Source organism: Paroedura picta, chromosome 2 (assembly GCF_049243985.1).
Source record: "Paroedura picta isolate Pp20150507F chromosome 2, Ppicta_v3.0, whole genome shotgun sequence".
Lineage (NCBI taxonomy): Eukaryota > Metazoa > Chordata > Lepidosauria > Squamata > Gekkonidae > Paroedura > Paroedura picta.
Genome location: NC_135370.1, coordinates 159,025,887 through 159,051,631, shown reverse-complemented (window position 1 = coordinate 159,051,631; position 25,745 = coordinate 159,025,887). Strand labels below are relative to the sequence as shown.

At 38.3% G+C, this 25,745-nt stretch overlaps 1 protein-coding gene across 3 annotated transcripts in view; it reads left to right on the top strand.

Annotated features, from left to right (window-relative positions):
* The window catches only part of RPS6KA5 (ribosomal protein S6 kinase A5), a 61,634-nt gene extending 36,905 nt beyond the window's left edge, over positions 1 to 24,729 (top strand). For 2 of the 3 annotated variants that reach the window (XM_077323486.1, XM_077323484.1), the window contains exons 10-17: positions 1,666 to 1,791; positions 2,447 to 2,580; positions 3,739 to 3,832; positions 5,731 to 5,901; positions 8,612 to 8,803; positions 9,996 to 10,155; positions 12,135 to 12,298; positions 13,453 to 24,728. In XM_077323486.1, the coding sequence (XP_077179601.1) occupies positions 1,666 to 1,791; positions 2,447 to 2,580; positions 3,739 to 3,832; positions 5,731 to 5,901; positions 8,612 to 8,803; positions 9,996 to 10,155; positions 12,135 to 12,298; positions 13,453 to 13,689 (1,278 nt within the window). In that variant the 3' untranslated portion in view covers positions 13,690 to 24,728. Of the gene's footprint in view, positions 1 to 1,665; positions 1,792 to 2,446; positions 2,581 to 3,738; positions 3,833 to 5,730; positions 5,902 to 8,611; positions 8,804 to 9,995; positions 10,156 to 12,134; positions 12,299 to 13,452 lie in introns of all 3 variants that reach the window. The other variant, XM_077323485.1, reaches the window with a different exon arrangement.
* The last annotated feature ends 1,016 nt before the right edge of the window (positions 24,730 to 25,745 follow it).

Genomic DNA, 25,745 nt, shown 5'->3' with positions numbered 1-25,745 from the left:
GTGGGTGAGGCTGATAGAGCCCTGATATCACTGCTCGGTCAGAACAGTTTTATCAGTGCCGTGGCGAGCCCAAGGTCACCCAGCGAGTTGCATGTGGGAGAGTGCAGAATCGAACCCAGCATGCCAGATTAGAAGTCCGTACTCCTAACCACTACACCAAACTGGCAGGTTCTGGAGTTCCAGAGCTGAAAATATACACAAAAATAGCTGCTTCACATTGTTACTGTAATTTCTTAAATGTTTACCTATATCCAGGGTTCTTGGATCTTATAAACTCCCCCCCCCCCAAAAAAAAAATCACTCAGTTTTTCATGTTTAGGTGCTTACCATCAGCAGCAGAGATGATGCTTTGGGTTTTTTTTTGCTTTGTTTTGTTTTGTTTTTTTAGTTCTCCAAATTTCTCACAGAGGGATTTCTGAAAATCCACTATTAAAAATACACATCCAAAATTAGTACAATTTTTCTTGCTGCCCTCCCTGAATTAGCAATCTTATTAGGAAGACTAGAATGTATTTTTGAAAAAAACAATAAAGCTGACTGGACCCAAATGCCTTTCCAAAATGATGCATTGGCTCAACTGCTATAAACCAATTCCCAAGAAAGTTTGTGGTTCAAATAATCTGGGTTTGATGATTGCTGTTTATTTGTTCAGATGATGCATCCTTCTAAACACTGGGGTTATTTGGGGGGGGGGCAGGGATAGGCTATTGCATTCAGTATCTTCCTGTAGGCTCCCTAGAAGTATCTAGTTGGGTTTTATGAGAAAGGGAATGATAGAGTGTAGGACTTTGGTCTGATCCAACAGGGCTGTTCTTATGGTGATCCTTATAAGTTTTATTCTAATAGTTTAAAAAAATCTTACATGTAAAGTATCCTTGTCACTATTGTCATATGGGAAAGAATGCATATGACCAGGAGGCTCATTTCCAAAGCCTCATAGAAATCCTTGATTTTTTTTTATCTTGCACAGCACTCATGTGTTGCTCCCCCATCCCAACAAACCCAGCTGTTCCAATAGTACTATAATATGGAGGAGGTTTTAAAATGTGGAATAGAGATTAAATATAAAGTGAAAAAGAATTTAAACTGTGAGTCAGGGTTTTTTTAGCATCAGAATTTATGGGGATATTTTTGATGTTGTTTTGATCAGAAGGTGATATAACTTTTTTCAGATGACATTCATCTGCTTTCCTTGTTACGAAATTATATTTTCCCCTAAAATATGATGATTTGTGCCCAATTTTTAGGCTGATATTATTTTGTCTAAATTATGGCTGTTCTAATTATGGAAATAGAGCCTCTTGTGGTGCAGAGTGATAAGGCAGCAGTCATACAGTCTGAAGCTCTGCCCATGAGGCTGGGAGTTCGATCCCAGCAGCCAGCTCAAGGTCGACTCAGCCTTCCATCCTTCCAAGGTCGGTAAAATGAGTACCCAGCTTGCTGGGGGGTAAACGGTAATGACTGGGGGAGGCACTGGAAAACCACCCCATATTGAGTCTGCCATGAAAACGCTAGAGGGCGTCACCCCAAGGTGACTCAGTGTTTGCACATGACTCGGTGCTTGCACAGGGGATACCTTTACCTTTACCTAATTAAGGAACGTTATGGTGAAACTCAATTTCTGTCCTTTTTAGACTTTGTTTATCTTATCTCCTTGGTCTTCAGGGGTATTCCTTTGTTGCACCCTCTATCTTATTCAAACGCAATGCAGCCACCATGGATCCCATTCAGTTTCTGACAGCGGTTGATCAACCTGGAGTTACAAGTATTGCCAGAAGTGCTATGATGAAGGTAGTATTAAGAGTTAATCTAGCTGTTTAATGTTAAGTTTACAATGGTTTGGATTCAAACCTAATAACGCAGCCCTCCTTCCTTCACACAGGGGTAGCAATTTCCTATTCCTGGTGCAGCCTCTTCTTTGCTATATTCAATGTATTTTGGAGAGAGTTTCAACCCTCAAAATCTAAACAAGAAATTCTTAGTGGCCAGATAGAGATATTAAGATCTGCATGAATACTGCATAGTTGAAAGAGTGCATTTATTTGAAAGTATAAAAATATAAAAATTGTTTGTCTTTCAAATTCTAACATTCACTGCTTTCTTATAATGCTCAAGCAATTGAAATACATGGACTCCAGAAGCCAAGCGTATAATTTTTAGTAGCTATCAAGACCCTATTATTCCTGCCATGCATAGATTTGTGGTTTTCTGAATATTAAGATATATTTTTAATTGAAGGTATTTTTAAATATTTAAATTGAGTAAACTATTATTCATTCATCCCGTTAGGCATTGTTTTTAAGGCAGAAATATATATTGTACCATGAAACCTAGATCAATGATATACAATATGATTATTAGAATAATAATTCTAAAGTAAAGTTATTCTTTGTCATTGGGTCCTGTTAGTCAAATATTACTAAATATAACCAGTTTTTTGTTCCAGGACTCTCCATTTTATCTGCATTATGAATTGGACCTCAAAGATAAGCCTCTGGGAGAAGGAAGCTTTTCCATCTGTCGAAAATGTTTTCACAAGAAAACCAGCCAAGTATATGCAGTAAAAATAATTAGTAAAAGGTAGAGAAACAGTAAAGATACTTTATTTTCTCATTCCTTTTAATGTACTTGAGGAATAAAAACATAATGTAAAAATTAAAAATGTGTTTTTTAAAAAAAAGAATAATCAAGAAGATGCTTAAATCATTTAGCATAAAGATATACTTTATTATATATATATATATATATTGAGAAGATGCTTCATTAAACTGGATAGCCACCCTTTACAGAGCAAAACCAAAATGAAGCAATTATGAGAAATTTGTCTTCAGCGGATCCTTCAGGAGGCAGTATAAGCATGCTAAGCTGTCACATACTTTCTGATAATTTATTCAAAAATTTGCTATACTAAAGTGACATATCATGGGACCCATAGCAGTTTCCAGATCATACATTGTAATAATTTTTTAAAATTTAAATCATGGGGATGATACCTGTATTTTCTAGTACATCATAACCCTTCCCTTCCTCCAGAGAGCTCAGGGTATACATGATTTACCCTTCTTTGTTACGTTATAATGATAAAATGAAATAATGTTATAAGAATAAAATAACATATGAGGTATGTTTGGGAGAAAGTGACTAGCCTAAGATGAATATCATGGAGAGCAGGAATTTAAACACGAGTCTTCCAGATACTAACTTAGGCTCTAACCACTGTACCACACCAACATGCTGTATGAGTCGGGGGAAAGGGGGATATTACTTGGAAGAAAGGGGAGAGGTGATTCTTTGCAGCATCCTTTTCATGTCTATGTTGGCAAAATTATTCTCTGAGAAAATGATTTGTATTTCAGAAATATATTAGAATTTATTCTGAGAGTATTCTTACCTTTATATCTGTCAATAACCATCCTGATCCTCATAGACTTTTAAAAATGCTAAATGTTGTTGCTGTGAGAGAGGTCTTATAGCAACTGGTTTAGTTATGAATATCATTAGGTTGAGACAAACAAAACACATTTGTTTCCTTTGGACACTAGGGTGCTAGTGTCACTGAATGTGTTCTTTAATATAGCTGATACTAGAGCTTGTTTTTTAGAATTGTTTCTCCTTAAAAAAACCTCATTGATGATAGTTGACAACTTGAATGAAGAGGATAAAAATGCATTATAACACTTGCACTCTAATAGGTTGCTCTGTTAAATTGGTGTACAGGCTGACTTCTTAATTTTTCAGGTTAGAAGCCAATACCCAGAGAGAAATAACAGCTTTAAAACTCTGTGAAGGACATCCCAATGTTGTGAAGCTGCATGAAATTTATCATGATCAGGTATTTACAGTATAGTGGGATAATGTAATCAAACAGCGAAACATATTTTGCATACTATTTTAAAGATGTATACTGAATTGATTTCCTATGACAAGAAAATAAGGTAAACTGGAACTTTCTTATTAGACCAGAATGCATTATGCACACATTGAATAATGCACTTTCAGTGCACTTTAGAAGTAGAGTATCCTGTTCCACACAGGAAAATCCAGCTGCAAAAGCACATTGAAAGTGCATTATCTAAGGTGTGCAGATTGGGCCCTGATGTGACTGCACAAATTTTCATGCAAGAAAGCTTTACAAGTCATTGACCAATTCACACAAAATGATTATGCTTGGATAATACATAAGAAAGCTTAGAATTTGCATGATTATTTCCCCTCTCAAATCACTATTTTCTCTTGTTTCCAGGCTTCAGGCAAATCCTAGTTTTGCCATTCCACATAACTTGGCAATCTATGGTTTGTGCTTGTTCTTTAAGCTATTTTCAGAAGACACAGTTATAATTTTAAAAGCAAATGAAAATAATAGCTTGCCATTTCCTAGGTAACAGAAAACTTTATTCTTGAACCTGGAGGGACGGAAGAAATTACAGGAATTCATGGAAATACAGAAAGGGGTGTGAGGCAAGCTCATGGACCTGAGGATTGCTTTTAGAATGCCAAAACATGATTTTGTGTACCAAATGAACATAGCTACTGTTTCTCAGCTTCATTTCACCAATAATTAAAATATGTTCTGCAAAAAATAGTACAAGCAAGTAAGACAATATATTGGATCTTAGCCTTGCTCATTATTTTTAGGAGCTTTGCCAACATGTTGGATATTGGAGTGAAAAGAAGTTATTTGACTCCATTATCCTCATTTTCTCTCTCTACTCAATAAGCCAGTAATTTTCAAATTGTGTTTTGGTTGCGTGCTGTGAAAGAGCTGATGAGCTGTGAGAAATTTTAACTAAATTATGAAACAGTTCAGTTAGGGCAAAGCTCTACTGCACAGAGAGGCTGCTTCTAGCTATCTCTCTGAATTATTTACGTATGTCTATATTAGGGCTAATATGATCATTCAATCACTCTCAGTACAGGGACGTATTAAAATTATTTTACACCTAGGTATACCTAGAAAATAGCTAATGTACTAGGTTTTTCTTAGACTGAGTAGTTTTTACTCTAACACATTCTGCAGAAAGCCTTTTTGAGACTACAAGTAACTTTCAGTTCTAATTCTAGAAGACAACGTGTGTCAACTCTTGGAACTTTTAAAATGCGGCAGTAGGCAGATTCAGTGATAATGCTATTTTGTTTGTGTTTGCCTTTCATCTGTTCTTGTACCAAATTCTTAGATACCTTTTTGAAAACTCAAAAGAATTTCAAACATTACCAAATTCATTAAATAGAACAAAAAAAAAAGAGCCCTGCTGGATCAGACCAGTCCAACATCCTGTCTCACCCATGGCAAACCAGTTATCCTGGACAGCCAGCAGGACATACAGGCCAAGGCCTTTCCCTGATGGCAATAGTATTTGGAGGTTCCGTTTAGTTACCATGACCAGGCATACAGTTGAGGCCGGGGCAGAGTCCCAGGGGAGGGGTTTTCCAACTGGTTCCCAAATTCATCTCGGCCCCGGCTCTCATGACATTAGATTAGATCTAGTGCCCCACCCTGAACAAGAAGGGATTATGAGAGATTATGGTCGCCATTGTGATTGTTATTTTAATGGGGATTTTATTCGGATTTTATTGTTTTAGAATTTCAGGTGAAAACCGCCGCGAGGCTACGGCAAGCAGTGGTATAGAAATCGAATAAACAAATAAATACTACTGATTTTTGATGATCATTCCTCTTCAGTTTGAAGTACTTTTCTAAAGAAACTTTAATATGTATACATTGTTTTCTAGCTCCACACATTTCTAGTAATGGAACTTCTGAAAGGAGGTGAATTACTTGAACGTATCCGGAAAAAGAAACTCTTCAGTGAGACTGAAGCCAGTTATATCATGCGCAGACTTGTTTCAGCAGTGAGCCATATGCATGATGTAGGAGTAGTCCACAGAGATCTAAAACCTGAGGTATGGTATGATTTAGCTTGCTTATAATGCCAAAGTTGCCTAGTAATCACTAAATCAGCACATCCTCATTAGGGTGAAGTTTATACTGACAACTGTTGTTTGTTTATGAAATTGAGCATCTATCTTTTCTCCTAGGTAAATAGTTTTAGTGATAATTCTATCCTAAGTTATTCTCTGGGGTCCCCATTAAATTAGTGAGCCTAAAATTAGTCTTGTTATTGGCCTCTTGTCTTATTATCCTTGAGTAAAAATTTGCCACTGTATGATTGCCACTACCACAGAGGGTAATGTTTGTTATACTGCCTTGTGCTTAACAAAATTTGAGTCCAATAACACATTTAAGTCCAATAACACCTTTAAGACCAACAAAGATTTATTCAAGGCATGAGGTTTCGTGTGTATGCTCCCTTCCTCAAACACAAAATACCCACTAAAGCATTTTCAATAAATCTTTGTTGGTCTTAAAGGCGCTATTGGATTCAAACTTTGTTGTGCTACTTCAGACCAACATGGCTACCTGCCTGAATCTGCCGTGTGTTTGTTTGGTTCTAATGAAGATTATTGTGCTAAATTGCCCCCAACCCTGACATCTATTTGACTGATTTGACTGACCCCATGGACAATGATCCTCCAGGCCTTCCTGTCCTCTACCATTCCCCAGAGTCCATTTTAGTTTGCACCAACTGCTTCAGTGACTCCATCCAGCCACCTCATTCTCTGTTGCCCCCTTCTTCTTTTGCCCTCAATCGCTCCCAGCATTAGGCTCTTCTCCAGGGAGTCCTTCCTTCTCATGAGGTGGCCAAAGTATTTGAGTTTCATCTTCAGGATCTGGCCTTCTAAGGAGCAGTCAGGGCTGATCTCCTCTAGGACTGACCGGTTTGTTCGCCTTGCAGTCCAAGGGACTCACAAGAGTCTTCTCCAGCACCAGAGTTCAAAAGCTTCAATTCTTTGACGCTCGGCCTTCCTTATGGTCCAACTTTCGCAGCCATACATTGCAACTGGGAATACCATAGCCTTGACTAGACGCACTTTTGTTGGCAGGGTGATGTCTCTGCTTTTTAGGATGCTGTCTAGATTTTCCATAGCTTTCCTCCCCAGGATCAAGCGTCTTTTAATTTCTTTGCTGCAGTCCCCATCTGCAGTGATCTTGGAGCCCAGGAAAATAAAATCTATCACTATCTCCATTTCTTCCCCATCTATTTGCCAGGAATTGAGAGGGCCAGATGCCATGATCATAGTTTTCTTGATGTTGAGTTTCAAGCCAACTTTTGCACTCTCCTCCTTCACCCGCATCAAAAGGCTCTTTAGTTCCTCTTTACTTTCTGCCATTAGAGTGGTATCATCTGCATATCTGAGGTTGTTAATATTTCTCCCTGCAATCTTGATTCCAATTTGATTAACATTTGATTTAGTATGTGGTACTGCCCTTTAAAGAAGTATTAAATTTTTCTAACAACTAACCCATAGTTTCTCAAGAGTTGTGATGAGGTTATTCATATTACACTGGAAACAGGAAAAAATCCCCCAAGCTACTTGTGATGGGTATGTGTGTATGAGGAGTTACCTCTGTCCGTTTGTGATCCAGTTGTGATCCAGATGTGAGTAGCTGTGCCTATAAGCCATCCCATCCCAATGATATGTAAATGTGCTCTTTACCAGAGATTGGTTCATTTTTGTAGCCTCTGTGCAAACCCATATGCTAGTACAATTCTGAAGGCCAGCCAGAGGAGCTAGCGAGTTTTCTAAGAAATAGTCTTTAGATCCCAAGAGTGCTCACCCCTCCCCTCCCTGAAGAAAGTGACTTTCCCGTCCAAAGGTCACATGACGTACATGGGACAAACATTCTTCCCTGAGTTCTTTTTTCCCCCCGCCCGCTGGTATAGGAGGACACAAGTATTGCTTCGGTGGTTCTCCCATGTGGGATTGCACAGTGTCCATGAAGATGAAAACAAGCTTGCACTTACCTGTAACTGTTATTCATCAAGTGGTCTTCTGTGTATACATCCTTCCCTCCTATTCCTGCTGTGGGTGTTTATAATGACTTACCTTTTTCCTGGCAGCAGTGGGAGAGCTGAGAGGAAAGTACACATTCTCCTCCCCCCCATATCATGTGACTTTAGGACAGAAAAGTCACCCTCTTCAGGAGGGGAGGGGTGAGCACTCTTGGGATCTAAAGACTATTTACTTAGAAAACTTGTTAGCTCCTGTTTGTGGTTGGCCTGTGGAATTGCAGTCCCATGTGTGCCTACACAGAGGACCACCTGATGAACAACAGTTAGACATAAGTAGAACCTTGGTTTTTCTCTTTAAATTTTATAGAGCCATTGGGCTCTTCTTGGGGAGACTGTTGATATAATTATTTATTGATACTTGTGTTTCCTTTTTATACATGCTTGCCTTTGATCACTTTTTCAGTTCTTGGTGATGATACATATATCTGATTCCAAAATTAAAGTATCACAGACATTGTGCACATAAAACATATTTGCAGATTTTTAAAAGGGGGATGGGAGGTATTTGTTGGTTTTATTGCATATTTTACATCTGATTTTATAGGCCATTTTGAGCTATGGGGAAAAGCAGGACATGAATATATTAATAAAAAAATAAGCAGGAGACCTCTTCCTATAACATCCAGTGTGACTACTTAGTATTGTATGAATGCACATTTTTTAATTTTCTAAGTTAAAAATATATAATTTTCCCCTAGAATTTATTATTCACTGATGAAAGTGATAATTCTGAAATAAAAATAATTGATTTTGGATTTGCCCGCTTAAAGCCACCTGACAATCAGCCACTTAAGACTCCATGCTTTACTCTTCACTATGCTGCTCCAGAACTCTTAAATCATAATGGTTATGATGAATCATGTGATCTATGGAGTCTAGGAGTCATTTTGGTAAGTAAGTTCTTTATAATTCCGTTTATAAAAATTAGTCAAATGCTTGTAATTTTTGATTGAGAAGAAATGGACATTACTGCTTGTACAAATTAATTGTCAGCACACATGTTTGATTGGAATTGGGTTATTTTGTCAAACTGCTGCAGACATAATCATGCTTCTGTCTTAACTGAACTTCAGAGATAAATAATGGGCCATGGAATTGCATGTTTTCTTCTCACAACCATGGTGAAGGAATTAAACATGGGTATGAACTGGAAAAGTCCTGTTCGCTTTGAAGTTCAGAGTGTTCCTTAATGAGGAACCACAAAACAAACTGGATGTACAGGCCAGTTCATTTCACTTCTACCCACTTAGAAATGAGGGGAAGTGAAATAAAGGTTTTAAATAGTTGCAAACCAGTTTTGGGATTCATTTTGCTGGCAACTATTTCAGACTTACAGAAGGCCATGCGCATCTGGGGAATGTTCAGGTGAGGCCCTTCCTCCAAACCTGACTTGGTGGCAGATGAACCAACCAAATCTGTGATGAATGTTAGGTTGTGAACCAACCCTAGAAGAAACCTTTGTTAATCACCTTCAAACTCTCTAGTGGTACCGGGTGGTCAGTATGTACTTCAGAGAAAGTGCCCCCCTCTGATCACAGGCAGGGTTGTTAGGCTTTCGGTGACTCCACAGAGAGTGGCTCCCCTCAGCAAGCTCCTATTCAGCCCTCTCTGGCTAGTAGACAGCAGACCATAGGCCTCACTTTTACCTAATTGGCCTTAATCACTGTTGATGGCTATTTGGATGTATTCCTTAGCTATGGTTAATGGGAGAGCAGGGAATTTGCTTATGAATGGCAGCAAAGTCAACATGGCCAACAGACTTAATACTGGCCGCCTTTCTGAACCATAAATTTGTCTACACTGCTGTTAAATGGATACTGGAGATTCATACTTGGTTCTAAAGATGCCAATTAAAATTCAGCTGTTTTATGACTTTTGAAAACATTAGCTTGTCAAATGGTTTATAGGTGTTTTTATTTAAACAAGTATAAGTTATTCTGTTTTTAATGTGTAGGATAATTATGATATGCACAGCAAAATGCTATGCAAAATACTAATACTTGAAAGACATTTTAATGTGAAGTTAATTGGTACATTTTACACTGTATGCATTATTGATTAGTATTTTCTTTTACTCCAAAGTATACAATGCTCTCAGGACAAGTACCTTTCCAATCTCAAGATAAAAGTAGAACATGCACAAATGCATTGGAAATTATGAAGAAAATTAAAAGAGGGGAATTTTCATTTGGAGGAGATGCTTGGAAAAATGTATCTCAAGAAGCCAAAGATTTGATACAAGGTATATATTGATCAATAATTTCAGTAATGTTTTTCTGTAGGAGTCAGTACAAGCAAAACTTTGTAGCTCTTTGGCCCTGATTTCTGTCTGCTTGCATCAGTCTTTTTTCTTTTCTTTTCTTTTCTTTTCTTTTCTTTTCTTTTCTTTTCTTTTCTTTTTTGTGGGGGAGGTCAGTTTCAGCATACCATTTTAAATTTCCAGGTTAGATTTAAGTAGGTATGTGGGGGATCCCTATTTTTCTATTTTCTAAAGCAAATTCTATTGAATGATTTGTATAATTTCCCCATTTTACCAACAGTACACTGTGGTCCATGAAAGCTGATGCTGAGTGTCAGAGACCCACAGCGTGGAGGGCTGATTTGACTTTAACACTGGCCTTTTTCTCGCATGAGCAAAACAAGTTCTATGAATATAACAAAAACTCAGAAAGAGCAAATGGGTGATTGCAACCAATTTCTTCCTTCTATCTTAATATTCTCGGGGAAGGGGCATAAGAGACTTTCTAAGGAAGGATAAGTTGCTAAAAATAACTTCTGTAACTGTATTCATGGAAACCCCTGGATACAACTGATATCTAGGGGGTCTTGCTAAATTGAATTTCTTATTAGTGGTCTCTCTGCATTACACACATGGGATCTCAAGCACCCCTGGAAGTGATGTCAGATGGCCATGCCTCCCTGCCACCACTGCCCCTTGTCACCAGAAGTGACATGTCACCAAAAGGGACATCACCACTTTTCACCCTTTGTTTTTATTTAATTCCCTCCCCCTGCCTTTAGACTACTAGACTGGAAAGAAGGGCAGGAGCAGAGAGGGACCGTCCATCCCCCAGTACCACACCACAAACTTGCCATGTCCTGAGCTGCAGTCTGTATGGCTGAGGGAAGTAGGGAAAGGGTGGGAAAGCATCCTGCCAGTGCTATCTTGACTAGGCCGGTGTGTCCCAGCTTCCTCTGTCCATCCAGGGTGTTGTCACCCAAAAAAGGCAGCAGCTTTGTTAGCTGCAAGGCTGGGCTCTGTGTGATGTTGGGGGATAGAGAAAAGGAAGAGGCAGGGGCCTGGCATCACAACTGTTACAGGCCAGACCAGCCTTATTCTGAGAGCCAGCTTGGCGTAATGGTTAGGAACACGGACTTCTAATCTAGCAAGCCAGGTTTGATTCTGGACTACCCCACATGCAGCCAGCTGGATGACCAACTCTTCTTCTGAGCACTGCTGCCTCTTTTTCTCCCCCCATCAGCTAACCTTCCCACCCAAGCCCAGCCCTTCTCCCTTCTCACCCATGGGAATTCATTGACTTTTAAGGCAAGAACGGAACAGCATGAGTGTTAATGGGCAGGCTTGAGGAGGACGGTGTGGGGGGGAGGCAGGAGACAGTTTAAAACAGGAGTAGGTGTGCAGGTTCTGCCCCATCCCAGGTGTAGCAACCACAAGATAACTCATACTTGGAAGGGGAGACAGGGAAAAATAGAAGCAGCTGAAGCTGGGAGAGGAGGGGGCCAGGTGGGGCCGGATTCAGTGCAGGGCTCGCAGCAGTCCTGTCGCATTCCAGATGCGGTACGCCTGCGAGCCCCGCACTGAAGTCGGGTGCTTGGGGGAAGGCCTGGGAGGTGCCTCCTGCACCCACCCAATGCCCACTAGCGCCTGCTGTATTTCGGATGCAACTGATATTTAGGAAACTTTACTAAATTAAGTTTCTTCAGGCAAATATAACATTTTTTGAGAAGTACTTCTGGACCACAGCTACTATAATCAGTTATGTAGCATTAAATAAATTCATGAAATTTCTACAACTACATTATGACTATAAATTATTATGAATAATTTCTTAATATGGATTTTTGCTCTAAATAAATGGATTTCTACAGCCAAAATTTCTTCTACTTTATTGATATATAGTCATAAATCAGCATTCTGTTTTTGTTTATAACTGAATATTAAATAAAGATAATTAAGTTATCATTCCTAATTCCTTTTAGGACTTCTTACAGTGGATCCAAATAAGAGAATTAAAATGACCAGTTTGAGATACAATGAATGGCTTCAAGATGGTAGCCAACTGTCATCCAACCCATTAATGACTCCAGATAATTTAGGATCTTCAGGAGCTGCTGTCCACACTTACGTCAAAGCAACTTTTCATGTAAGCTTGAATCATCTTACTGTCGAAACTGTAAATCATGGTGATTTTGTCCGCCTGCCTTGTTTTAGTAAGATGCACTTTAGGTCATAGACATTTAGAGTCTTGGTTAAAACTTGGGCATGTTTCTTCTTGGCTTTGTTTGCCTAGCTCCTCCCTCTTCTCTGTCACACTCCCCTTGGACTTCTTGAACACACAGCACTTGCTACTGAAGCAGTAGAGCAGAGGAGTTGCAGTGGAATTGAACAGTTAGACTGGAAGCTACTGTTGGTACCACAGCCACAATGGAGAGATGTCAGATCCCAGTCCTGGTTTCGATCATTCTTTAGTCATTCTGTGGGGTAATCCTTTCCCCCTATAAAATCCTCTCTGCATAGTTTGAACCCGAGGTCTCTTTTGTGAGGGCATCAATCATATTGACAATGGAAAATAATAAAATACATACTATCCTAATATTATAATGATGAAAACAGTATCTATACACATAGTGAAAAGTTTGTATAGATTTTTAGGGTGCTAAAGCAGATATTATGTAATAAGAAACAATATTGTTCACTATCTGACACATTCAGAATTTACATTAGGCAGAGGACAAAGAGATGCAATAGAAATAAAAAGATTGAATAGACATATTGTTTCCCTTGTATTTCAGTACCACTTTCTATTGAAGCCTTCCTTAGTTTCTTCCTCTCCATGTGTTCTTAAAATTATTATATTTATCTTTATACTTCCCTCCTTCAGTAAATTTATCCACATCTGTTTATCTGAAATATGGACCAGTTAAGTGTCCAAAGGTCTGAATGCTATAGAACTGCTGAAGGAAGGAGTATGAATAAGCCTGTCTTGTAACTTGTGGCTCAGAAAGCCTGCTGACAATTCTATTGCAGGAAACTTTTAAAAATATCTGTTTCATGTACACACCCCTGGGGGGGGGCATATCTTTAAAGTATAATGAGTTTGCAGCTCTACGTTTGTTTGTTTTTTACAAGAATGTGAAATCTGGATCCGGTTTGTCTTCTGCAACATGAGAATTTAGTAATCTTTTACTTTTTTTGGAATGTGTGATGCCATTGCTTAGGCAAAATATTTTCGTTGTAAACAGCTGAACACTGACTCTCATTTAAATACTCAGAATTGTATTTATATTTCTAAAACAGGCCTTTAACAAATACAAGAGGGAAGGCTTTTGCCTTCAGAATGTTGACAAGGCACCTCTTGCAAAAAGAAGGAAGATGAAAAAGACGAGCACAAGTACAGAAACACGTAGCAGTTCCAGTGAAAGTTCACATTCTTCTTCGCATTCACACGGTAAAACTACTCCTACAAAGACTCTGCAGCCAACAAATCCCACAGACAGCAGTACTCCAGAGACCATCTTCCAGTTCTCTGATTGAAAAGCAGGGGAATAACTATACATTTGTTCATATATTTGCTTCCTTTTTTTAAAGTTTCTTTTTTAACATTCTGGTTCAATCCTGATCTATAATAGGGCATGTTAAACTGCTGTGAGTATCATTGGAATCCAGATCAGAACTATGTATTCCAAAACATATTTGTATGTTGCCAGCAAGAAACCCAAAACTAAGGAAATGGAAGCAGTGCTGTATGGGTTTCAAAGTTCCATTTCCGTACAATAGAAAAGTGACAAGCTGAGGTGTCTGATGGGCCCATTATGCACGGCCTCCGAAACGGCGATTTTGGGTCACATGGAAAACGCAGAGGGGGAAGAAGCGGAGCAAACCACTTATGCACGGGACGGGACGCAACGGCGGCAAAACCCAGAGTAACCGATTATGCACGCGGTGACCCCGGCGCCGCTTCTGGTTGCGTCCCAGTCACCCGGAAGCTGCGCTTTCTTCCGCGTTTCGCTAACGTGGCTTTTTCGGCGGCATGCACCGAATCTGTGGCCGGTTGCAGCCGGCGCCGTGCGTTATCGGTGATTTTAGTCGCTGCCATTCCACCCTGAATGTGCGCTATTCCCCCTGTGCATAATGGGCCATGCTGAAACATGCTATCAGGATTTAAAAATATATGTCCTTCCACTTGTCAGAGCCTTTTTGGTGTAGTGGTTAGGAGTGCGGACTTCTAATCTGGCATGCTAGATTTGATTCTGCACTCCCCCACATGCAGCCAGCTGGGTGACCTTGGGCTCGCCACGGCACTAATAAAACTGCTCTGACCGAGCAGTAATATCAGGCCTGTTTCAGCCTCACCCCCACCTCACAGAGTGTCTGTTGTGGGGAGAGGAAAGGGAAGGCGAATGTAAGCCGCTTTGAGCCTCCTTTGCGTAGAGAAAAGCGGCATATAAGAACCAACTCTTCTTCTTCTTCTTGTTCAGCACCTGTATAACTCCTACAGGATACATGCATGATAATAATCAAGCTCTATCCAAAGATCTTCTTTAGCATGTAGAATGGATGCATAAGACATAAAAATAACATTTGACCAGTGCAGGGGGTTGGTTTCTGGTATACAGAAAACTATGCATTCTTCTACTTTTGTCATTTGGTGTTCTGCTTTCAAAGAATATTTTAGGATTTCTTTGGTAATTTAAAATAATGATTTATTTCTAAAATGAGCTTACCATTTCCTTAATCATGCAGAACTAAAAATGTGTTTAAGCATTTTCTGAAAAAAATATTTATATTCATATTTTTCTTCTGTTATACCTAGTTTTTAAAATAAAATTAGGTTCTGAAGTGGAATTCTGTATTCCAGTTACATTGTGGGCCCCAAAGTTATGCATGTGTTGATACCCTATATATTTTACAAGTTGCTATGTGGTTGTAGCAAAATATCCAGATATTCTTTATGCTACCCTTAGCAGCTGCATGGCTTGATATGCATATAGTCTTGATGAGTAACAACAGGGTGCTTCTCAGAGATGCTGTTTAATCTGCTCTAGTAATTTCTGTGAAAATTATGAATTCATAATACCATTTGGGCTTGCAATATTACACTTTTGTTTTCTCACTAGTATTCTTATTCCTATACGCAATACTTCTGAGATGTTGCCCTCTATTTCGTTGGGCATGACTTTACTTTCAGCCATTATGCACTGGGAAAACTAAAGGGACTTTCTATCAAACACTGTGCTTCACAAGTATACACTGTGTTTTACTGCAGTAAGATATATCCTGCTGTAGTAGTAATATTGGAAATCATAAATGTAACTCTTCCTGTTGCATCTTTGGTTGTATCTTAAATTGTGAAGCATAAGAGCGGCCGCTGACTTGGCAGCGTACTGTTGATTACCGCTGTGGCTGGATCCAGCCGAAAAAGAGGTGGGGTGGCCAGCTTAGCCGGCTCTCCCCTTCATGGCCCCCGCAGCAACCACATGCACCCACCTGCCTCGTGGAAGTTGTGTGGCAGGTGGGAGGGGCAGGGCGATCCTGTGGCTATTTAACCAGGGTTGCCCAGATGCTCTCCCTCTTTAACGCCTCCCTGCTCGAGGCTTGTTTGCAGACCACTTCTACAGGTCACGTTCTCTGGTTTTGCCGTGTGGCGTTGAATAGTCCTGTTTTGAATTCAGTGGGGCCATGTGTACAGTAAAATTTATGCATAGCTATTTGTAGGACTAGAATCCAATAGGTTGTTGCATTTTAGAATAACCTAAATCCAACTCCTATGCAAATATTATTATTCTAGCTAGTTCTATAAATGGTTTGTTTACATTGTTGCGTCTGTTATTTGTGTTTGAGAAATTGAATGCAGGTTTGTGAACCGAAACCAAGGGAACAAAATCCTTGAAGCACAGCATGTTTGTTCTGTTTTTTGTAATCTGAATAACAGCATTTTCAGCAGATCCCTGAAAGCTACTTTTTATGTGGCTCATCAGGTACTTGATGGGATCCTTTAAATCCAGTTTTCATTAAGGGGAATAGTGTAATTGAGCCCTCTTGCTTTCAGAGTTGACCTTGAAAATGTGATGGCAGGAAACAGAATGCTTGTTATTGGACACAAAATGTGCAATGCCATTGTAATGCATATCTACTCAGAAGTTACCTCTGCTGAGTTATTTCAGGCTTGCTCCCTAGCAAATGAGCATATAATTGCAGCCTTAATTGATTTGATTCCTGAGGTTGCAACAGTGATTTAATAATTTGGGATCCTATTATGTGCTTTTTCATATTTAAATAATAATTCCATATTGTTCATAATTGATAGCTTGTCTACCAGATGTGCCTTGGCTTCCACACTGTGTTTAAAAACTTAAAAATTAGGCCTATGGACTTGTGGACCAGATGGAAGTTTGCATTCATTATTTATTTCTAAATTAGGGAGATAACCTCTACTCTTATGATAGATTTGCAGTAAGGCTTTGGTGCTGAATGCCTTGCCAACATTTGTATTTCATAACTTTCATAATAACTAGTGATACAAACTACTTAAATGGCGATTTTGATCTGTGGGAACAAAACTTTAAACTGGATGAAAATGCTTCATTTCCAGGTGTCTACATCATCCCAATCTTTATATTTTTATCATTTAACTGACTGATAATAGTTGTTAAGAAAGACAAAACTATGCCAGCATCTAATTCTGATTCACTTTCTAGTATTTTGGGATATGACATCCATATAATGAATTTTTTCCCCTGTGATAAATATATTTGTCATAATTATGCACATATCCACATAGAATTGAGCTATAGTTCTTCAGTGTAGGGTAAATACAATCAGGTGTTTTGCCATGTTCTGTCCATTCTAAAATGTAACATGAACAAAAGTATAAAATCTCAGTGGTTTAGTAGATTAAACTATAATATAACCACCCCCGTATAGCAAACTCCAAATTTAAACTAATTATTTTATATTCCGTGTCCCTTTAGGAAAAATCAAAATAAATTATATCATTTAGTTTGATTTTCCCTAAAGGGACAAGGAATCTAAAATAATTAGTTTTTATAATATTTGGTTGACCTATATAATTTGATATTTGGACAAGGAATCTAAAATAATTAGTTTTTATAATATTTGGTCGACCTATATAAAATACATAAAGCAACTATTCGCTAAGATTTCTCAGGAAAATGGAATGTGTTTATATTTCCATAGTTCTTTTCCAGAGGCAGCTATTATGAATGCTTACAGAACTATTTTTGTACTACTGGGGTACAGAGGTTCTTTGATAGAAGCACGTGGATATAGAGTATGGTCATGACTACTTGAGGTGCTAGAGTTCAGAGAATAGAATTCCAGTTGTGTAATGTGACTCTAAAAAGTGGTTGTGGCAGGGCTCAATATGAATTGGCTGGGATTGTGACACTATTTGGTATTAAATCCCCCGCCCACCATTTCTCTGGTTTTAAAAAATCCTGCCCTCCAATGCTGCCAACCATTGGGGGGGGGGGAGGGATTTGTGCAATATGCCTGTGATCCCCACCCCCACTAGCTGGGACTTAAAGCAGTGGGAAGTAACATTCTTGACTGGGAAAATAGCATGTACGTAAGAATATAAATGCCTCATTCATAGGTTCCACTGCCTTAGCCATACAAGGTTTCCTGTTGACATTGTTTTTAGGGCCAAATAACATCTTAGTTCCGCTCGTGGAACTACTGTAACTTGTAACCTTGCCCCTTAAACTTTCAATTTTAATATAGTTGTAGTTTAAAAAACAAACAGAAACCATTGAGATAACTTCCAAGATTTTATATAGATACAATATATAATTCCAGCTGTCCGATTCAAGCTCCTTCATCTCCATATACATATCATGAGATTGTAGCAGTGGTGAGAAAAAATGCCAGTTATATCTAAAAAGAGAAACTCATAAAGACACATGTAGTTAAAGGATGCTGCTGAATACTCTGGAGCATGCATTTAAGAAAAACGTTTTTTTCCTCGGTATACATAGAAACACTGAAGGATAGACAGGACACCAATAGAATAGAGTGAACCCATGAGCCAGCATGATATAGTCCTGGAACCTTAAGGAAGTGTACTCAAATGCCTACTCATGCTTGATGCTCAGTGGATGGCTTTGGGCCAGTCACACACACTCAGCCTAACCTATCTCACAGGGTTGTTGTAAGAATAAGCTGGAGAAAAGTAGACATATTTACACTGTCCCAGCCTTTTTGGAGTAATGATGGATTAAAATGTACTAAGATAGCATGAGAGAACTTCAGAATGTGATACAGTAAAAGCACTGTTACCTGGCTTTGGCGATCCAAAATAATTAGCTAACTGCCATTGCTTAGAGGGCAAGCTTTTTCCACTCAGCTATCATACCTCTGGAACTTGGACATACATGCACCCAACTCACATCTCTCCAATAAGCCAATATGATGCATCCAGCCATTGCTGGGTTTTGACAGCAAGCACTGCCAGCTGATGTCATTCTCAGGTGACTCTTTAGCCTGCCTTGAGCTGTCCCATTTTTTCTACTTGCTTCATAGGAATGCTTTGGAAGGAAGAGTAGGATCCTGCAAGGTTGTGGGTGTACCGATAGCATTCCCAATGTGGTAACAGTTTGGTTGCTATGGATTCCTCTGGACAGTGGGCAGGACAGAGCAGTGTGATTTGAATATCAGCACAGTTGATTAAACAGCACCCCCCCCATTTCCCTTGAATACCATATAGCAAAACTTTTATGGTGTTTGACATGGTTAGTGACATTTTTTCTGTCAAAACGAAAAGTTTAACCATTAAAATTCCTGTTCTGCATAAGTGCAAAAGCAACAGCATGTTTATAGTCTTTGATTCCCTTGCTGTTATGCTGAGATAAATGTTAATAAATATTAATTTGTTCTGCTAATTTTTTCTTACAGTTGTTCATTTTAGTAAGTTCCACAGCAACAAGTAGGCTAATGCTGTTCGGTGCTGAAACTTGTGATGTGGAATCTTTCTCCTACAAATGTTTCTTTCATTGCTTAATATTTGTTTTATGAACCACAGCTAATTAGGCAGTATATGCCATTGAACTAAAATTGGATTTGATTTACTTATATATGAGTTTACTTACATAGGAATTTATACTCATCTGGTCCAGTATTTAGCTGGATACAGTTTGTTATGACTAGGAGCAACTTTCCCCACTACCTGAGATGTTACTAATTTATTATTTATAAAGCTCGGAAACAGCTTGCCACCATATTAAAAAAAAACCTGTAATTGTTATGAAAAGAAATGCCCTGATTGTAGGTTTACATTCTCAAAGTACTGTGCTAAAAGAGAAGGGAAAAGGAATACAAATAGAGAAGGTGAGATATTATTTTAATTGAGCTATGGTCCCTGACTGTCTAATAAATGTAGGCTTTTATTGAGGCATTATTGACTAATAAGTAAGATTTTATAACAGTGGTGGTGATATGTTTAACAATTTCAAAATTCTTGTTTATTGATAGGTATATTTAAATATGTTCTGCAGGCTAAATTATTTTCTAGTATCAAAATATAATTTTAGGACATGTTAGATCTTTAAGAAATTAGGTATGTATTGTTTTAATATTTTAAATATCTAAAATACTAGAGTTAAATATTCATGAATATCTTAAATATAAAGAATATCTGAAAAATAAGTAATATATTTTTATAATGTATAAATTAATGGTAAGATCAGTCCTTTATGTATAAATATATGCCACTGTAGCCTTATACTTTACCTGTGAATTTTAGGGTCTATAACTACAAGGTATGTTAAACATTCAGTGAGACATATTAGTTTAGGAAGACTGCACATTTCGTGGATGATAATAACCTGGCAGTGGTCTGTCCCAGCCATACGAATAAGAGAGAACCCTTAATTAGTCTTACATATGTTTTACCCACGCCAGTGTGGCATAGTGATTGAGATCAGTGGGCCTAGAGAATCGGGTTTGATTCCCCATTCTTCATGAAATCTGCTGGGTGGTCTTGGACTGGTGAACCGTTCTCTTAGAACTTTGTCAGACCTACCTACCTCACAAGGTACTTGTGAAGAGAGGAAGGAAAGGCAAAGCTGCTTTGAGACTCCTTAAAGTAGAGAAAAACAGGTTATAAAGACTTTTCTCTTCTTCCCTGAATAAAGTTTTTAGGAAGATTTTGTGATGGATTACTGGTTACACAGTTCAACTTAATGAGTCCCAACTGAAACTCATCTGGGAATTGTTCGGATGAACATGTGGTTGGCAAAGATGAAAACGTCATGCCTCCTTGAAACTGGTAAAGCACTGCAGAAACACAGATCCACCTGTACCCCACATATTATTTTCCTCCTGGTATGCTGCTCAACAGGAAGGGTGGCTGCAATGTGCCTGAATAAGGTTTGGCATGTGCTCGTCATAGTTCATTGTGTCAACTTTCCTCTTTATTTTCTGTCTCCAGATCCACAGGGCCTGTAAAACTGAGTTATTCCGCCAGGCTTATTGTTGGGGCCTAACATAACATAACAGCCATCCATAAATGCTGGCCTCACCACCACTGGGGAAATAGAAAGATCAGCTCCTGATGCCAAAACTCCCAATCTGGAAACATTAGTTGGGGGCATGTAGACCTATACTCTCTTAACATTTTGTATATAGTAGTTTTATTAATATTGTTACCCGCTCTGAGCAGTATTGAAAGGGCGGTTAAAAAAAAGATTATTACGTTGTTGTACATAACATACCATCCAAGAACTAACTATTCATAGTACTTTAGAGATTTTTGTTTTGATTATACTTCTATACATAAACCCTTTTTTTGCATAAGGATTTTTGTTTGGAAGCACACTGAAGAGCAGTTAAACTGTGCAGCCTATTTCTGCCAACTTGGTTGCGCTTTTCAGGAAATTCTGTTGTGTCTTGAAATAGGAACCCTATAGTTATATATCACAACAGCCAGGAATACTGACTTTCTAGGTAGGTCATTAAAATAAGACAAGATACTTGTGTTTTTGCAAATATTTGAATTTTGATTGTGTTAAATTATATTTAGCTTAGGACATAGTACTAATTGTACTAGTGACAAAAGCACAAAATAAAAGTTTGTGTATAGTGCTGAGGTCAGCATTGTTGCAGTAACCATAAAATGTATTCTATTTTATTTCAGGTGATGGGCTTGCCAGACTGCAGCTGGCGACCTGTGGGAGAAATTGGGGGACAGGGACTAGTACGATGGCATTGCATCAGCACACTTATGTCTTCTCTGGCTTTTTAAAAAAGGGTTTTGTAAGTTTATCATTATGGTCATTAACCAAATCAAGTAACATACACAGTAATTGACCCAATTCTGTATAAAACAAAATAGACTATGGAATACAATCTGGATTACAACATTAGCAGTTAATACAAAATATTCCAAGTTAGGTTAAAGCATACATATAAAATTATTACTGCGTATTTAAGAGTAATTAAATTAGGCGTGATTCTGTGTTCCCTAATTCGATAGCCCAGCTATCAATACTTGGCAACTTCCATGTCAGCTTCTGATTCTTATCAGCTAATGTAATTGGAAGAAAGGTCCTTCTATTTCAACCAAGATAAGAAGCAAGAATGGGATTAATAAGAACCTCTGATATTATGGTAGAGCATGTAGTCAAAGAAAGCATGTTCTGAAGATTCTAGGTTTCCCGGTCTACATGTAGTTTTTCTGGAAGGATCCAGTAAATTTAGCCTCAAGAACTGCAGAGAGTACCTTAAAAGAGTCAAAATTCTCCTATAGTTAAAATTTTCTAAAAATTTCATATATTACATCAGTGTTGTCCTATTGAGGGTACTTAGATCAAATATAGGGTTCTTAATTCTGCTTATGTAAATCTGCCTTTCTACATCTAATATTCTTTGTTGTAGGACAGATTTAATTTGGTTGTAGTGCCTGAAAAAACTGTTTGGTAAATCCATAATAACTAAAACAAAATTTCTCTGCCCAGTTGATAAATGCATTAATTTTAGCTAATAATAAAAGGCCATAATCCACATTCTTGCCTCTACCAAGACAAAGCCTACTTCAAGGTGAACTGTGACATTTGAAATAGCCTTGAAACGTGAAAAATAGATCTTAAAAACTTTCTACTGAGAATCTGAAATGATATCGCCCTGAAAAAGTATGAGGTCAAATAAGTTGGGGGGTTCATAAATATTAACGATTTTTTCCTACAAGAACCAATTGTTTTTTCTGTTTTCTTTGTTGGACTTGGTGTGGCCTTTTTCTGCTTTTGTGTATAACCGAAATCCACCCTGAGAGATGATGTTTGGATCTCTTTCAGGTACTATATACTAACTTACCATGATGGGTAGCAATTGATTGACCTCTTTGCCATGAGACTGTTGAACCTTCTGATGTTATCTATGCTTGTAGCTGTCACTGCCTTCACAGTTAGTGAATTGCATTGAGTAAAGAAGTATTGCCTTTTGTTTGTGTTTCTCAACAATTTCATTGGGTGCCCCCAAGTGCTAGTACTAATAGGAGACAGAGCAAACACTCTCTCTATCCACTTTCTTCATTCCATGTACTGTTTTATAAAATTCTATCATATTTCTCCTTAACTAGATTCTTTCTGGTCTGCAAAGTCCCATGCTCTCCAGGCTTTTCTCACTGGAAAGGTGCTTCAGTCCTCTAATAGCCTTGGTTGCCCTTCTTTGTACTGTGTCTGGCTCAGCAACATCCTTTTTGAGAAAGAATGAAATGAGGCTTTACCATACCTTTATACAGGGGCTTTACAATATTGGTTCTTTTGATTTCCAGTCCTTTTCCCAATAATTCAACCTGTACAGACCCTAGTAAGCATATATTTTAAATTAGGACCTTTCCCTAATGCATATCACTTTATTCTGACCATACTTAACCTCATTTGCTATGTTGCTGCCCGCTCAACCAATTTAGAGAGATCCCCTTGTACCTCTTCACAATCCACCTTGGTTTGTTTATTTTTAATACATTTGTATTGTCTGCAGACCAGGCTGCAAACTGCACTGGTCACCCCCAGTTCCTATTCATTGATTGACAGATTAAATAGCACTGGTCCCAATACTAATCCTTGTGCAACCCCACTACTTACTAGCCTACATTACAAGAATGTCCCTTTATTTGTATTCTCTTCTTCCTGCCTCTTAACCAACCTTTAATCCGCAGGAGAACTCATCCTCTTTTCACATGACAACTAAGCTTTATTCTTGCGTTTTTTATGAACTTTATCAAAAGCCTTTGGGATGTCTAAGTTATATATATTTGGCCAAATGATATACCGTATTTGCCGGCGTATAAGACGACTGGGCGTATAAGACAACCCCCCAACATTTCCACTCAAAATATAGAGTTTGTTACATTACATTACAGTACTATGGGCCACTATGGGCAGCTATGTCTATCCCAACTGAAGTGCACCCGGCGTATAAGACAACCCCCCCACTTGGAGGCATGTTTTTCAGGGGGGGAAAGTAGTCTTATATGCCAGCAAATACTGTACTTTGTTTTGACTAGGAATGAACATACAAGTGTTTTACTGAGGATGCTGTAAATTTGATATTTTCCCAGAATAGAAATGTTTCAAAATCTATCCTTTTCCATTTTTTCATCAATGATTTTTTTGTTTTGTATGTAACTTGGTACATACCCATTTCAGTAGCCCTTTAAAGAATAAAGTATACTTGCCCTCCCCAAAAATGGAAAGCTATTTCTTAAAGGCTTCAGCACATGGCTGACATGGTTCCGGGTGCACATTTATATCGCAGTATGCTTTTTATGACATTGAGGAAATATGTAGCCTCATCTAGAGGTCAGTGGTTTTTTCAGGTGGATCCAAAATATAGATTTCTAATTTGAAAAAAAAGATATTAAATATAATTGTGGCCTACTTAATATGTATGTATTCAAATGCAGAATATAAGAACTTTCCTTATTTTTTTCATTGTTCCCTGAAGTTGTTGATGTGACTGTTAATTTGAAAGAAAAATGTGCATGGCATCAAATACTATTATATAGATTTTGCTTAAATTTTGTCTCATTTCATTTTTTTTTCTTTTCCTCCAAAATGAAGTAAGGCCATCCCTACAGAATGGCTCCAGAATCTTGGACTGTTGAATTGAGTATGTGTTATAGGTCCTGCCTGCACAAATTGGGTAGTGGAACAGCGGAGTGAGATTTATATAATCTGTATATTTATTTGGTAAATTTTAAATATAAGAATGAAAAGGCATCTATAATTCCTGAGAAAGGCCTAATATATTTCACTTATTTTTGATGATTGCACAAAGCAAGTGTCTTTACATTTCTAAATATATTTTTCTTAAGTAACTGTGATGTGAGAAAGCACAATTTTGATGATACACAATATTTTTCTCTAGAGTCTAAATGAGATTTTTAAAAATCTTTCTTAACAAATTCCTTCTGAAACTTTACTAAATTATTACTTCTCTATTTCTGAGAAGACTAGGATTTTCTCTCTCTCTCTCTCTCTCTCTCTCTCTCTCTCTCTCTCTCGCTGTCAAGATGCAGCTGATTTGTGGCAACCCTGTAGGGCAGGGGTAGTCAAACTGCGGCCCTCCAGATGTCCATGGACTACAATTCCCAGGAGCCCCTGCCAGCATTTGCTGGCAGGGGCTCCTGGGAATTGTAGTCCATGGACATCTGGAGGGCCGCAGTTTGACTACCCCTGCTGTAGGGTTTTCAGTACAAGAGACCTTTGTGGGTGATTTGCCATTGCCTGCCTCTGCATCGACCCTGATATTCTTTGGTGGTATCCCATCCAAATACTAACAAGGGCTGACTCCACTTAGCTTCCAAGATCTGACTATATCAGGCTAGCGTGTCTAGGGTTGTTCTAATTACCACAGAATTAGTCAGTGGCCTTCCAAATATTCTTCATTAATGAAGGTTCTTTGTGTCTTCCTAAATATCTAGGAGACAGTATTTTACTTATTTTATAAACAATAAATGCAAACTAGGAGACATTCCTTACTGTATTAATTTAATGAAACAGTCTAGGAAAAATAATGAGTTTGAATTATAATATGGTATCATGATGGTTCATTTTTCATCATGGTTCCTTTTAAAACTTGTGTGACTTATTTGTAAGATGACTACATCGTATCAGGCGTAAACTCCATTCCATATATATTAAGGCAGTTATTTACACACCCTGATCTGATGACAGTAGCATGGCTCTCCTAGAGCTAGCTTGGTGGTGTGGTTAAGATTGGCAGCTTCTAATCTGGTGAGCCAGGTTTGATTCCCTGCCATGCGGAATCGGTCTCAGCCTCATCTACCTCACTGGGTGTCTGTTGTGGGGAAAAGAGGGGAAGGCAATTGTAGGCTGCTTTGAGACTCCTTTGGGCAGTGAAAAGCAGGGTATAAAAACCAACTCTTCTTTGTATATAACAGATTGGCTTGGTAAGAGACATCTGATTAAAGCATCCTGTAGGGCTGACCTACTATCAAGGATGGCTTGGAAATGGTAAGAATACATAAATGGTTGTCAGCCTCTGATAGAAACAACCTGGTATTGTGAAGCTGTGGAGACACGGTTGATTTCTGAACTGAGCAGAGGGAA